This window comes from Colias eurytheme, chromosome 15 (assembly GCF_061535395.1).
Source record: "Colias eurytheme isolate Ceu_HAF_F1 chromosome 15, ilColEury1 Martin Lab GWU primary, whole genome shotgun sequence".
In the NCBI taxonomy this organism is placed as follows: Eukaryota; Metazoa; Arthropoda; class Insecta; order Lepidoptera; family Pieridae; genus Colias; species Colias eurytheme.
Genome location: NC_142994.1, coordinates 7,417,729 through 7,434,425, shown reverse-complemented (window position 1 = coordinate 7,434,425; position 16,697 = coordinate 7,417,729). Strand labels below are relative to the sequence as shown.

Genomic DNA, 16,697 nt, shown 5'->3' with positions numbered 1-16,697 from the left:
AATAAAAACAAATAACTTTAAAAAATAAATTTAATATTATAATAAATTACTTAAAAAATTAACCCTAAATGAATTAAAAATGTAATTTTACATGGCATTCTTAAACAATAGCCCGTAATGTGTTGTCTTGAGTGTACTTATCAGATATGAAGAAATTGTCAATGCATGAGAGTATAGGGCTGTTAAATTTTCTTAAGTATGTTCCGCAAGAAGCAGCACCAAACAAAAGCCCTATGAAAAACGATAGAATAGCTAGAATAATTAAAGCACATTGACATCTATTCTCTTTCAATATTGCTTCTTTACACAAGTACAAAAAGTCATACACTGATCTGAAACAGAAACGACTAGTGAAATAGTTTGTCAATTGCTATTTAAAGTTATGTAAGTCATCAATCAGATAGTATGATCACAATAAAAGGAAATTTTCAAAATTTAATAGAAAATTTCAATCCAATAGAAGTGACATAATATAATTTATTATATTAGGTCAAGCTGTAAAATATATAAAAGACTAGCTTCCCGCCCGCGTTATTAAAGAAAAACCCGCATAGTTCCCGTTCCTGTGGGATTTCCGGGATAAACCCTAACTTTTGTGTTAATCCAAGTAACCCTCTATAAGTGTGCTTAATTTCATTGTAATAGGTTCAGTAGTATTTTCGTGAAAGAGTAGGTAGCTGAAGACCCAGAAGAAGAGATGGCTATTTTTTTTTATCCCGGAAGTCCCACAAAAACTGGATTTTCTTTGAGAACGCCGAATTCTAGTACCTAAGTAATAATATTTAATAATTAATGTTACATCAAGTTGGTCTAGTAATGGAGACCGAGAATTCTGCCTTCGGGTTCACCAGTTGGGCTCGCTAGATTTCTCCTGACAAATTCTATCATGAAAAGTATTTTAATTGTTTTTTTTTGTAAATAGACAACTACCTGCAACAATTATTATTATCGCACAAGAGTCGATCAGTTTCGTTTAAAAGTCTTTGCAGTTGTTGTTGGGCTAACACAATTACAGGACATTTCTTGTGCAAAATGTTCGCAATTTCGCCTTCAGAGTCATCGCAGCTGCATCGGGGTGCTTCGACGTCTGGTGAAATTAAATCGTTTCTTGGTGAATCTGTCAAATCAACCTGGTTATCTCGCCCATATTCTGAATAGTCTTGTATAATATTTGTACGATTGTTCTTAAATGATTTTCGCGAATATCTATAAATATCTTGTACTTGAAAATCCTCAGTGGACATTGGCCTGCAGTTTATTCACAGGCGGATAAATTTACAAATAAAATATACTCGTTTTAAAACAATGTTTATATTTCTGAAATATTTTAACACATTGACTTTCATTAATCAATTTTCTATGGTCTGTGATAGAACTCGAAACAAAAAGTTTCATAAATTCATAAATTTTTTGATAAAACAAGCAGATTAAGAGCTCATTGATACCCTGTGTTGATACCTATAAGTTTTCTTTGTTATACTAGTTTTAATTCATTTGTTTGTTGTTATGGGGTACTAAAATTGCCCCATTCGTTGTCTTAATTTTGCAGAACATGACCAACCCATATAGCTCCGAATATCCAATTTCCAACCCGTATAATATAAGCGTATATACCACAGGTATATACGATACAATGTTTTATAAGGAAACCATATCTTAGCTTGAAATGAGAGCAAGGGTGTGTGAGCGAATTATAGACACAACCGTATAACTATAAATTTAATAACAACCATAGTTCTTTACAATAAAAATATTTTGGTGAAACTCAAACATTCATTCTCTACATTCAGTCACCAAATGACTGGTGCATAAATTTCTTTGAATATTCATACACAACAAACAGCACAGCCGTCGCTGGAATGGTCCTCACTAAAGTCGGCTTGAGACCATTATACAATGCCAAAGTACCTGTAATTAAAATAAATTATATTTTTGTAAATTTTTAAAGAATAGATAAAATTCAAATACATAGATAAAAGATTAAAGAGGTGGAATTCAAACCCGCGTCTTTGTAGTTCTGTAGAGAAAACAGATCTGATTGATCTGGTATTTCATAGGTACTAATTTAATAAAAACGTAGGTGTCTGTTTGTGTGTGTCTATAAAGTTTTCATGCCTATACTGTTAAACAACTTTTCTATTTTTTTTTTTAATTTGGTACGTACACAGATATACTTTGATCTTAGTAAGGGACATAGGATAGTTATCACAAAATGTATCCTTTTTTTATTGCCTATTTGCCTATTAAATAAGGTATTGAAAAAAAGGAATAAGAATTTGCAGGAAGTCTATTCATCATCGAAGACAAAAACATGAAACTTCGTATTTAGTCATTGAATAAAGAGTACTACAATAATTAAATTCTAAGAGCGTATACGCACTATGCGGGTAGCCGTCCGGCTGACCGCAAGCACAATTATGTATGGAATATTCATTTCTATGCGCACTGTGCGGTCTGCGGTAGCCGCATCGCAGTGCGCATAGAAATGCATATTACGTACATAATTGTGCTTGCGGTCAGCCGGACGGCTACCCGCATAGTGCGTATACGCTCTAACGTCTGGGTTCATACACACTATGCGGGTAGCCGCATTACGGCTACTGCCGCGCGGCTGACCGCAGGATGCGGTTGCGAATGCGGCCAGCCTAATCTCGGGCAGCCGCATTCGCAACCAAATGAAGCAAAGCAAATCAAATAAAGCAAATCTTTGAAATGGATCGACATGACCGCAAATCGCAACGGTTCTTAAACCGCACGTTGCGGTTGCGAATGCGGCTGCCCGCGATCCGGCTGGCCGCATTCGCAACCGCATCCTGCGGTCAGCCGGACGGCTAGCCGCATTGCGGCTACCCGCATAGTGCGTATCAACCCTAACCCTCTCCCACTGAGACTTAAAATTATAATTATTTATATTAAATATTTAAAGTAAATGTAAAATAGATACTGACCTTCTTTACGAATTATATCCATTCCAACTGTTAAGAACTTCTGCTTCTCATTTGAAATCTGTATACGAGATTTTATGACATCTGATGGGAAGATCACCGTCCACAGAACCATACCACCGACAGCACCAGCCACCATTGTCTTCAGGAAACCAATATCATCTTTGGACTGCCCTGGCTTGGCTAACAGAGCCCTTGTACCTGAAATCAAATATTTAATCGTTTCACTTATTTCTATGACATTTTAATTATTTTGAAATAAAAAATTGCGTATGGCACCTATTTTACAACGAAAAAAACGTCTTGCAATAAAAAAATTATGTCTGATGAATCTATCTAAAGGCAAAAGATTAAAAAATACGCGTTATTAAAGACTTTAAATTAAGGATATTTTCCTGTGCAGATAAGATGCGCACTAATAAACGCAACTACTGCGGCCAGCCAGACAGCCCGGACTCTAACCGAAATAGGAAGAGAAACAGTATATCAAAGAACCAAGTATTCTAAAATTCTCTCTTGTCAACGTTGCTACCTCCTATACGAATATTAGAAGATGATACTAGAATAGAATGAGAGTGAATAGAAAGTCAGTGTCATGAATCATGATCATACTTGTATATCTATGTCACAGATCTATGTGAAGGTACAATACCCTAGTTTTAAAATGATTTATTTAAATAAATAAATCAAGTGGGTATTGGAACACGCGTAGTGAAGGGTTCAGATTGATCTGTGAGATTGATTGACCTAATTCCTATAGCCTATGCCCTATACCAACGCCTATTACGCATTAACTTCCTATAATTAATATATTATGTAAGAAGATGTTGCATTGCATGTTTTGTTCACCAAAATAATAATGTCTAATCTAGTATAGTTGGGTCGGCTAAGATCGGACCATAGAAATCTAAATAACAAGACACTAGAAGTCGTAAGCGTGCGTGACCTTGTCGCCACTCAGGTGATTTTCACATCACCAGTGCATTCGTCACTGTTCAGTTGCTCTGGAGACGTATGAGTGTATACATGGTGTGTTTCAACAATTCCCATTGCGGAAATTCTTCCACAAGTTGTAATTATACTTATAAAGGAATAATATTTCATCGGAAAATATTTTTTTTTAGAAATAATGCCGTTTTTCCTTAAAATTATAGAATATTTACAAGTATTACGAGTGTCACCATAGTAATCGAAATAACAATGAATGACACAGTCGACCATTCTTATTATCACGTTTGTTCGTATTGGAGCAAAAAGTCTCATATACTTAGGGATGTTATTCTAAAATAAACCGTAAATTCGTGCGTTAGAGCCTATACGCACTATGCGGGTAGCCGCATTGCGGGTAGCCGTCCGGCTGACCGCAATCACAATTATGTACGTAATATTCATTTCTATGCGCACTGTGCGGTCTGCGGTTACGTACATAATTGTGCTTGCGGTCAGCCGGACGGCTACCCGCAATGCGGCTACCCGCATGGTGCGTATACGCTCTTAGGATACATATTCAAAAGCTTAATTTAATAGTTAAGTTAGTTTTCACTAAAATCAAGCTGTCCAATAAAAGGCATAGTTTACTTGTGTGTACTGTTTAGCTTTCGGTTTGAATGTGTTGATTTTGGCGACAGCGGTTTTCATACGAATTATGACATTAAAGCACTTCTATGTGTCTTGTTATTTAGATTTCTATGGATCGGACGCATTTGCCGAAAATTTTATACTTACTGTATTTTTTATTTTATTTCTCATGATTCGATGTCGTTTTTCTGTTGCGGTCAACTGTAAATTGATGACAAAAAAATATTGTTTAACCCCTAATTTTTTGGTTTGCGTAGATGCTATCTATCTAAGCAAATTAAGAGCCTAAAAAGTAGACTTTTTTTCGACTTACCATAGTCACAGAATACATAATAGTAGCTAAACGCTACAGAACGGACACTCTCCGCCTCCCGCCAAAATTAAACTTACCTCACCCCCGCGCGATCAGACATAAAATGGGCCATATTTTTCTGCAAGGATGATACGCAACGAAGATTGACAACATTAATCAAATTGACTAAAAGTAATTTTATTATTTTTGATTTGTGATTATCGTTTTTCGTAGAAAATGGTTAGATATTGTGCTGTTTACGGATGTATTTCATCAGAAAAACGCGAATTTTTTTTTACGCTAGTCACAAATGTGCCAACCATAAAGCGTTAACACACACATTTGCAGTCTCTACAGTGTGACTGTCAAAACGATCATTTTGTATGGAGTGTCCGGGGTGTGCCATAGTGAAGAAAATAACAGTTCGGCCGAAGATCGGACTATGTAGTATCTTCACTTCTATGCGTTTAATAATAAAGTTCACATTAGGAAAACATCTGGACTTACGTCCATACATTGAGCATCAATGATTGGGTCAGGAAATTCCTCAAAAAATTTGACAAAGAAGTTTGCCTGGCCGGCCGCAAAGTGAAGAGAGGGGCAGAACAAAATGGCGGATCTAGTAGTGTTGGCAGCAGTAGAGAATATTGCCTAGTTTGCAAGTTATTCCATGCATCCGATCTTATGTCACATCCGATCTTAGGCGACCCAACCTTACCTAATAATAATAATTCAGTTTAAAGAATTACAGTTTCATAGTAATATATTTTTCCATATGAGCAAGAGAAAAGGTAAAAAAAAGTTTAGCTCATACAAAAACAAACATAAAAATTAAAAATACAATATATTTCAGCAAAGTTAATCGTTTGTATTTTACGATAGCAACAGCAGGTTTTCTATAAAGATAATATAACGTAAAGGATTTTTTACTCTTTTATTCGATAATCTATCAACTGATAACACTTGTTTTACGCGCCACAATTAACAATATCTATTTTTTCACACAGCTGCGTAGCCAATATTATTTAATATCTTTATTGATAATTCTTTATTATTAAAGTTTGACCTATCAGAACAATAATATATAATATAAACGTATCCTTTTATCACATCTATTCTTATCATAATGCATAATGCTATTGAAGGTCCAAACAAGTAATGATTGCGCTAAAAGCCAACAAACAATTTCCATTGTCATTAAATATACTTGCAACTATTTCTCAAAAGAGCGTGTGTGCCGACCACACGTGTCAGAAGTGAAACTTCTTTGGCAAGATTCAAAGATACCAAAAACATAAACCAGATTAATCTGGTATAATCCTGACTGTATGTACTGTATTATCCGTAATTAAATTAGTTGTGTACATAATAAAACTTCGTCATAATAATATAAATAATACATATCTCTTATCTTTTATTTAATAATTGTTATCTGACACAAGATTTGAAAGTACAGATTGCTTAATCTTTGTAATGAGTGGATATATTATTTGCTTACTAATAAAGTAGCGAGTGTATATATTTTATGATTGTCATATTTTATTACAATCACGTGTAATGCCGTTATAGGCCAGTGGAAATTAACATTAAATTCGCAAAGCACGATGTAGATTTGAATTTTTGGTATGTTGTTTGGATCAGTTAGGGTGATGTAAATCCCAATTTGCAACTTCGAAAAAGTTGTGCTCGCTGCGCACCACGTGATAAACTGCGAAAATTTTGGACTTTTTTCACTTTTTGCTCTAAAAGTCATAAACTATGCGTTTCCGACAAGAATGATTCAGTACAAAAATTAAGGTTATTAAATTTGCAACAATTTAAGCCTAACCGCAGCTCTCTAAACCTTATAACGACTAAACTGTGGCCATTCGAAGATGGTTCATTTTTCCCGAAATATTGAAATTTTTAGTTTTGCTCCCGTTTGAAGCAAAATATTGGCAAAAACCGCTCGTTCTAAGAGAAGTTCGTATAATAAAGTTGTAGTGCATTTAATTTTCTTTCATAAGAGCATAGAACAAAGTCTGTGAGACAAATATTTCACACACAATATCTGAAAAACAAAAAGAAGGTAGAAATAGATTTTTAAAGAATTGAAACTGAGAGCATATAAAATCATAAAAAGAATAATACTTTTTCATTTGCAGGATAGGTAATTAACAAAATTACAAAATTTGGGAAAGTAGGAAAAAAGATTATACGCAAATAATAAACTGCGAAAATTTTGGACTTTTTTCACTTTTTGCTCTAAAAGTCATAAACTATGCGTTTCTGACAAGTATGATTCAGTACATAAATTAAGGTTATTAAATTTGCAACAATTTAAGCCTAGCCGCAGCTCTCTAAACCTTATAACGACTAAACTGTGGCCATTCGAAGATGGTTCATTTTTCCGGAAATATTGAAATTTTTAGTTTTGCTCCCGTTTGAAGCAAAATATTGGCAAAAACCGCTCGTTCTATGAGAAGTTCGTATAATAAAGTTGTAGTGCATTTAATTTTCTTTCATAAGAGCATAGAACAAAGTCTGTGAGACAAATATTTCACACACAATATCTGAAAAACAAAAAGAAGGTAGAAATAGATTTTTAAAGAATTGAAACTGAGAGCATATAAAATCATAAAAAGAATAATACTTTTTCATTTGCAGGATAGGTAATTAACAAAATTACAAAATTTGGGAAAGTAGGAAAAAAGATTATACGCAAATAATAAACTGCGAAAATTTTGGACTTTTTTCACTTTTTGCTCTAAAAGTCATAAACTATGCGTTTCTGACAAGTATGATTCAGTACATAAATTAAGGTTATTAAATTTGCAACAATTTAAGCCTAACCGCAGCTCTCTAAACCTTATAACGACTAAACTGTGGCCATTCGAAGATGGTTCATTTTTCCGGAAATATTGAAATTTTTAGTTTTGCTCCCGTTTGAAGCAAAATATTGGCAAAAACCGCTCGTTCTATGAGAAGTTCGTATAATAAAGTTGTAGTGCATTTAATTTTCTTTCATGAGAGCATAGAACAAAGTCTGTGAGACAAATATTTCACACACAATATCTGAAAAACAAAAAGAAGGTAGAAATAGATTTTTAAAGAATTGAAACTGAGGGCATATAAAATCATAAAAAGGATAATAATTTTTCATTTGCAGTATAGGTAATTAACAAAATTACAAAGATAATTAAATTTGCAACAATTTAAGCCAAACCGCAGCTCTCTAAACCTTATAACAACTAAGCTGTGGCCTTTCAAAGATAGTCAGTTTTTCCCGAAAATTTCAAATTTTTAGTTTTGCTCCCGTTTGAACCAAAATATTGGCAAAAACCGCTCGTTCTATGAGAAAGTCGTATAATAAAGTTGTAGTGCATTTAATTTTCTTTCATTAGAGCATAGAACAAAGTCTGTGAGACAAATAGTTCACTCACAATATCTGAAAAACAAAAAGAAGGTAGAAATAGATTTTTAAAGAATTGAAACTGAGGGCATATAAAATCATAAAAAGGATAATACTTTTTCATTTGCAGGATAGGTAATTAACAAAATTAAATTTTCTACAACTTTATTTTATGACCTTCTCATAGAACGAGCGGGAGCAAAACTAAAAATTTGAAAATTTCGGGAAAAACTGACTATCTTTGAAAGGCCACAGCTTAGTTGTTATAAGGTTTAGAGAGCTGCGGTTAGGCTTAAATTGTTGCAAATTTAATTATCTTTGTAATTTTGTTAATTACCTATCCTGCAAATGAAAAAGTATTATCCTTTTTATGATTTTATATGCCCTCAGTTTCAATTCTTTAAAAATCTATTTCTACCTTCTTTTTGTTTTTCAGATATTGTGAGTGAACTATTTATCTCACAGACTTTGTTCTATGCTCTAATGAAAGAAAATTAAATGCACTACAACTTTATTATACGACTTTCTCATAGAACGAGCGGTTTTTGCCAATATTTTGGTTCAAACGGGAGCAAAACTAAAAATTTCAATATTTCCGGAAAAATGAACCATCTTCGAATGGCCACAGTTTAGTCGTTATAAGGTTTAGAGAGCTGCGGTTAGGCTTAAATTGTTGCAAATTTAATAACCTTAATTTATGTACTGAATCATACTTGTCGGAAACGCATAGTTTATGACTTTTCAAATAAATTCAAATTCAAATTCAAATTCAAATATTTTTATTCATGAATATGGGTACAATTCAGATCTTATACAAACATAAGTCCCGCCATATCCTGCCTGTTAGGCATATGAAATTACAAATACATATTACAGCTAAACAAATAATAATTTTATCTTTAAAGTCCAAAATTATTTTAAATTTAAGTCAAATACATTAATAAAATAAATATACACTAATAAGTCAATAGTTATGTAACAATTATAAGAAAATCATTATTACACATCAGCAAGTGATTTATCATTAATATAGTCCTTAATACAGTAATAACATTTTTTTATTAAAAGGTCTTTTAATTTGCATTTGAATTTAATTACACTTTCTATATCTATTATTGCCTTAGGCAGTGTTGGACCCATACCAAAAATGCTTTTAGAGAAATGCCTAGATTTACTGGGTAACATACATATTTTATGATCATTACGCTTACTTTTTAAATGTTCATACATACTGAGATTACATTTTACAAACATTATAACTTCATATATATATAAACACGGTAGAGTTAATAGAAAAAACTTTTTGAAATATGGAACACAGCTGTCTGTTTGCTTTATACCAGATATAGCTCTTATACACCGTTTTTGTGACTTAAATGCGGTTTCTATATCTGTACTATTACCCCAGAATATTATACCATAGCGTAATATGGAATTCACATAGGCATGATACGCAGATAATAGAGTTGCCTCGTTTGCTACTTTTCTCAGCATATAAAGGGCATAAGACAGTTTGCTTAGTTTCGAGCAAATATGGTCAATATGAGCCTTCCAATTCAAATTTTCATCAATGTATATACCTAAGAATTTCGTCTCATCTATTTGCGTTAATAATTTGTTTTTGTACATTATGTTCAGGGGGTTACTTAATTTATGTCTAGTAAATGTCATTAGTTTTGTTTTTTCTAAATTTAATGTCAGATTATTCATTTTAAGCCATGTAATCATTTTGTCTAGGGAGTCTGTCACATCTTCTTTGAGGTTTATTATATCTTCCGAAGTGAAAATTGCAGTACTATCATCAGCAAACATAACTATGCTATTTCTAATGGATTTAGGGAAGTCATTTATGTAAATATTAAATAATAGCGGTCCCAGTACACTGCCTTGGGGTATACCATATCTAACTGTGTCAAGTTTTGATTTATATATTGTCATGACCCTAGTATCAGGACAAATTCGCTTTATTTGTGTATATTGCTTACGACCAGTTAAATATGATTTAATCAGATTCAAAATGTTACCTCTTATTCCATATCTTTCTAGTTTATCTAGTAATATTTTATGAATCACACAGTCAAATGCTTTCGTCAAGTCCATGAATATAGCACAAATATTATTTTTGTTTTCTAGGCTTATCATAATTCGCTTTAGAAATTGATGAATGGCCATGTTAATAGATTTACCTTTACGAAATCCCCATTGTTCCTCAGCAAATAGATTTTTCTTTTCAAAATAATTATTGAGATGGTTATAAATTACCTTTTCAAAGACTTTCGATATAACTGGTATGAGTGCTATAGGTCGATAAAAATTAATGTCTTCCTGACTTCCTTTATTCTTAAATATGGGTTTAATAACAGTTATTTTTAGCTTATCGGGAAATTTACCACTAGTCATGCATACATTTATAATATGACATAGTATTGGCGATATAATATTTGAAACTTTTTTAATGATACCAGTTGTTATTTCATCATATCCCGTACTATTGGTGTCGTTAAGAGAAAGTATAATCCTATTTATGTCTGTAGGTGTTGTTGGATTGAGGAACATGGAATGAGATGTGCTTGGAAAATTTAAGCAGTCTTTAGATGGGATGTCCGTAATATTCTGAATTTTTAATGGATTTGTAAAATAATCATTGAATATTTGTACAATTTTTAATGGATTTTCAATTTTCTCGTCATCAACAGTAATTGTAAATATTTCATTGAATTTGTCTGTATTTTGTCTGCTTTTGTTTATAACGTTCCACATGGCCTTTACTTTATTATGTGCGGTTTTAATAAAGTAGTCGTTTTGTGATTTTTGGGTCAATTTAATTATCCTTTTTAGTCGTCCAGAGTATTGTTTATAATTTAATTTATTTATTGTAGTCTGATTTCTCCTGTATGTCCATAGTAGCTGCCGTTTTCGTATAGAGCATTTTTGTATACCTTTAGAAATCCATCTTTGTCGTTTATGCGCAAGAACCCTTATTTTTATTACTGGAAAGCATAGTACATACAATAATTTAAACATGTCAAAAAATTCATTAAATGCGTCATTTGCATCCTGCAATCTATATACTTCATTAAATGTTAGAGATTTCATATATTCTGTAAATTTTATTACATTTTCATTACTATAGTCACGTTTTTTTATGTACCAGCTTCGGAAAACGCTTAAAGGTTTTATAGGACAGCATAATATTTGAGATGTATGATCTGATAGCGCTAACTCAATAATATTTGATTTACATCCTCGAACGTTGTGCATGAAATTGTCAATGCACGTACCACTATTGATTCGAGTTGGTTTGTTTAGTTCTAGCTTCATATTATAGCACTCTAGAAGATGTAATAGCTCTGAACGTTCCCTGGTGGCTTTAAGAGTGTCTATATTAAAGTCACCGCAGATTACTATTTTTTTCTTAGTAAGACAGTAATTTTCTAAAATATCTGTAAAGTTTCGAAAGAACAGATTTATATCTTCCAATTTATTTCTCGGCGGGCGATATACACAAATAATTAGTAGGTGTTCTATTTCTATGGCACAACATTCAATTATATTAGATATACTGTATCGTGACGTAATTTCCGGTAAAGATCTATAGGTAAAAGTACTGCGCACCAGTATGCAGGTACCACCATGTCTATTTTTCCTCGTAGAAATTGCTGCCAATTTAAAATCGTCTATATTAATTAAATCTGTGTCTGCTTCAATCATGTTATGCTCTGTTATACAAAGAATGTCAATATACACGTTGTCGTCTTTCAGATTATCTAAGCTAACTGTCAATAAATCTGATTTATTAATAAGTCCATTAATATTTTGATGTAGAATGTTGAGATTATTTTTCACGAAAAAGGCTATTATTATTTTGTTTGTTTGCTAGTGAAGTAGTTTTGTGTAAGATTTCATTAACAATATTATCTGGATCTGTCTGTGTCGTCTTATGCGCCATCTGCGGTTCAATTTTTACTTTATTATTTTTTTGTTTTTTACGCAATGTAAATAATTTTCTTTGATAGTCTAGACGTAACACTTCCCGGAGTAACGAACGACATAAATTAATTGTAAATAATTTCTTCAAAGGTAAAAAAGATGAATAATTCATGTCTAAGTAGGTAGTATTATTAAATTTGTTACATATAAACTTTATATTATAATTTAAATTAATTAAGCGTAGAGTGAACAGGTACCTTCTAGGGAAGCGCGTTCCATCTTAGACCACATCTCAGCTTAACATCAGGCGAGATTGTGGTCAAGCGCTTCCCTATTACCAATAAAAAAAAAAAAAAAAAAAATATTATAATTTAACGTTTTTTCATTTAAATAGCTATTGTATGGTACTTCTGGTATAATAATATTTTTCGTATTTTTCATTTTTCTTAACCAATTCTCTAAGCAATATTGCAGTTCATAGGGATTTTTATTATTTGTGCCTCCTAAGATAATGATGATATCGTTTATACTCAACTCATCGAAACAATTTGATGATTTAACAACTTCGTGAAGCTCGGCGCCAGGTTTCCAAAAACAAGTTACGATGTATTCGTCACCCAAGAGCTTTTGAAGAGCCTTTTGTACTCCTCTACCTTGTTGGTCGGCAAAAAAAAAAATTTTCTGTTTTATTTTTAGTGCTCCATTATTATTCTTCGACAACTCCTTATTGACATTAGAATTAATAGAAATTATTTGGGTTTTATGGGGTGATATTGGGGAATGTTGAGGTAATTCGTTTACTACTTTTAGAGCAAAAAGTGAAAAAAGTCCAAAATTTTCGCAGTTTATCACGTGGTGCGCAGCGAGCACAACTTTTTCGAAGTTGCAAATTGGGATTTACATCACCCTAACTGATCCAAACAACATACCAAAAATTCAAATCTACATCGTGCTTTGCGAATTTAGGGTTTTTTAGTGTCGATTTCTACTGGCCTATTATATTTACATTGCTATTTAATTTTAAATCCTTACTTTTATTTTATAAAATATACGAAATTGCACCAAACATATTCTTAGAATCTGCTTTTTCACGCCTAGCTTACACAATTTAGAGAAAGTATTTAATATTTAAACTATTTTTTCGGACATTTTTTTATAAGTTTGATAAAATTTTAGTAGTCAAGTAGTTACCTTCATATCCACCAAAGAAAAAGAAGTAGCCAGGCATTTCTCTCATAATAGTTGGTACCAATCCTCTAAACAGACCCTGTATACCATATTGTCTAAATATCTGCTGTGTTAATTGCAAAGGTGTTATTTTCATCTGAAATAAAAAAGAATGTTTATGAATAAACTATATCAAAAGGTATATGTTTTATCAATTATCATAATATATGGTGTAGATTAAATTGAATAGAGGAAAAATATGGAAAAATTCAAGGATAAATAAATAATGACATCATCACTCGAGAGATACATAATTATACATATACAATTGAATCTAATGATATTATACTTAGATTCTGTTTTCACCAATGTTTTTGTAATACTTGTATACATAAATACATGTGATGATTATTGAGAATATTGTATGTATTTGGAATACCCAAAGAGGCATCATACAGCTGTTTGTGAGCCTTGCACATTAACTTCTCTCATTGCTTGGAGCTGGCACTTGATCAACTCTGTCGGACAAAGGGTAAATGATGAGAAAAACGCTGCTAGAAATCCTGCTGACGCATTACCCATCGTTGATAATTGGTCTACCTTCTAAAACAAAAATAAAGAAATAAACAAAAATTTCATTTATAAGACCTGTCACGTCATGAGATAAAAATGTAAATATTCTAATTACATAGTTTAGTAAACCATGGTTTTAATTATAAAGGATTCTAAAGACTTCTTTAACCTGCACTCAATTGTTTGGATTAACAAAATTAATTCAAATTGTATAAGCAACTAGCAAACCCAGCGAACTCCGTTTCGCCACCAGAGACACCTTTTCTTTGCTATAAACCTCACGGAGCCCGAGACCTTTCCAAAGAATGCAAAACCGTGGAAATTGGTTCGTGCGTTCTTTAGTTAGAGTGTCAGGAAGGAAAACCCGACTTATTTTTATATAGTAGATAATTACCTCTGTGCCTGTCATCTTGCAGACTAACTTCTGGCAATAGCCATATGCTGCGAATAGAACAGAGTTCTCCGCAACATTAGCCATGATAGCTGGAGTAGTGCCTGCGTACAAGCCTCTTACAAAGCCATCATTTTTCAACGTTTGTCTGAGACAGTCAACCATGCCTTTGTACAAGTGGGGGAATGTCTGCATTTTAACTTTAACTGTATCTAACGGTTGACCCACATATACCACAGCAACTCCACCTAAAATATAACAAAATACATGATAGTCTCTTTATAAATTATTTTATTAATGTTGCAGAAAACAAAACTTTAAAATATATTTATGAAATAGAATAACTTATTGATGTCCAACATATAGGATTAATAAACATAATGTTAATTTTCACTTTTACTTGATAAATATACCAACTTTATAGATTTGCCAACTTCTTAGAATAGGTCATATCATTGTTCATAATTAGGGTTCTGTGCTCTATCAGTTTTTAATTATTAACAAGTATTCACTTACACACCATTGATACAAATACCAAAAAAAGGGGTGTAATAAATATTTTTATAGTTAAAATTATTTACGAACCTAGTGATCCAGCTGTGAAGTCAATCAATCCACTTTTAAGATTGTTTCCGGAAGAAGTTGAGTGTGCCATTTTAATTTCTTATTATTATATAGCTGCAAGAAAAAATAATTAATATTAAAACTCTACAAACACACAATTTGAGGTAACCTTTACTAAAAGCTAGTTAAAAATATAATAAAATATTGAAAAACAGTTAGTTATTTATATGTAATAATCTAGTTTAACTAATTAAGTGATTATAATTAAAAATTAACATTAATCTCATAAACACAACAAGCAAGAGAAAATATAATTGTATTGTTTATAGCTAAAATAATAAAACCAAAATATAAAAATAAGTAATAAACTTTATTTCCATAGTTTTGATATAATATATTGTCCTGTTCTTAGATATTTAATTTCTGATAAAATATAAATACACAATTATAATTATATTTTTTATTGCAGTTGAGTACTTGCTACCCCAAGATCAAGATATGTTATATTAAGAAAAATTCAATTACAATATTAAGTTTAACAATGTCAATTATTTTATTTATTATTATTTTCTTATATTTTAGACATGATGAATTATTAATATTCTAGATTCAAATTATAATGTTTGGTTAGCATTACTTAATTAAGTTTTTGTATGAGTAATACACTCATTCAGTGGTCAAGAATTTTAGAGTATGTAATTTTATGTGAAGTTGTGCAATTAATTGCATTTGTAAATTACTTTAAAATGATAACAAACTTTGTTATACATAGCTTCAAAACTTACCTGATAGTTATACTTATTTGTATCTCACCATAAAATAACCACGTTTTTTGTTAACTTCGAACTCTATCACACAATAGTGTTTCTGCTAAGGCCTAAGAAGTGGAGGAATGAAGAGGGACGGGAGGGCAATGGAAGATAAGTCTTATCTATGAAATTATTTATAAAACAGTATCTAAACGCGTTGAACATACAGCACGATACTAAAATAGTTTATATCTAAATCACTCTCTATATAGTCTTTACGAATTACAATCTCAAGCATGAAAGCATCTCAAGTTTATTAACTTCAAACTTGGTAATTGGTATAAATTTGAAATTTGTAATATGTACCGCGATGTCAATAAATGACAATGACATTAATTGAAATATGTAGCCATTTAAAAAATATAATCAAATAACTCGTCAAATAAGCACACAAATGACATCCGATCGGAATCTTAAACTATATAATATAGAATATAGAATATAAAAGCTGAAGAGTTTGTTTGTTTGTTTGAACGCGCTAATCTCATGAACTACTGAGAAAAATTCTTTCGTTGTTAGATAGCCCATTTATCTAGGAAGGCTTTAGGCTATATATCATCACGCTAAGACGAAAAGGAGCGGAGCACTGCGGGTAAAACCGCGAGGCACAGCTAGTATAGAATAAAGGAATAAAAAGTTCAGAGGTACATATTTTAAGCTCAAGGCCATAGACCCCACAGAGCCAGTAATATAGTAATTACTAATTAGTAACATACCCCTAGATCTATATAGGTATTGTTACCACATTCACGATTATTTATTCACGGTCATCGAGTGATATTTCTAAAAGTTTTGTTTTGTTACAGTTCTGTGGCTGTTAGTTGTTAGCGTCTTTGTTATAAATAAGTAAAAAGAAAGTAAAATTGAATTTATACAGTTTTATTGCCATTAACATGAATTTCGTTTTTGAAACTGGAAGTGTGCATTTACGAAGAAGACATAAAAAAATATTTTGTGCTATAGTACATATTTCAACATGAAGTTTTGGTTTTAAATTTTTATTTTTCTTTCATTATTTTTAATAATTAAAATTGTGATAAATGTATTTAAAAAATAT

The 16,697-nt window shown here is 31.7% G+C and overlaps 2 protein-coding genes across 2 annotated transcripts; both read right to left on the bottom strand.

Annotated features, from left to right (window-relative positions):
• Nucleotides 1–73: 73 nt before the first annotated feature.
• Nucleotides 74–1,431, bottom strand: LOC149902420 (uncharacterized). The gene is made up of 2 exons (XM_090110195.1): nucleotides 931–1,431; nucleotides 74–332 (listed from the first exon to the last, which is right to left on the bottom strand). The coding sequence occupies exons 1-2, from the start codon at nucleotides 1,242–1,244 to the stop codon at nucleotides 101–103; spliced, it is 546 nt and encodes a 181-aa protein (XP_089966321.1). The 5' UTR covers nucleotides 1,245–1,431; the 3' UTR covers nucleotides 74–100.
• Nucleotides 1,432–1,704: 273 nt separating this feature from the next.
• LOC149902419 (mitochondrial ornithine transporter 1) lies at nucleotides 1,705–15,886 on the bottom strand. The gene is made up of 7 exons (XM_090110086.1): nucleotides 15,617–15,886; nucleotides 14,853–14,945; nucleotides 14,271–14,515; nucleotides 13,760–13,906; nucleotides 13,328–13,460; nucleotides 2,949–3,146; nucleotides 1,705–1,908 (listed from the first exon to the last, which is right to left on the bottom strand). The coding sequence occupies exons 2-7, from the start codon at nucleotides 14,920–14,922 to the stop codon at nucleotides 1,787–1,789; spliced, it is 915 nt and encodes a 304-aa protein (XP_089966212.1). The 5' UTR covers nucleotides 14,923–14,945; nucleotides 15,617–15,886; the 3' UTR covers nucleotides 1,705–1,786.
• Nucleotides 15,887–16,697: the final 811 nt, after the last annotated feature.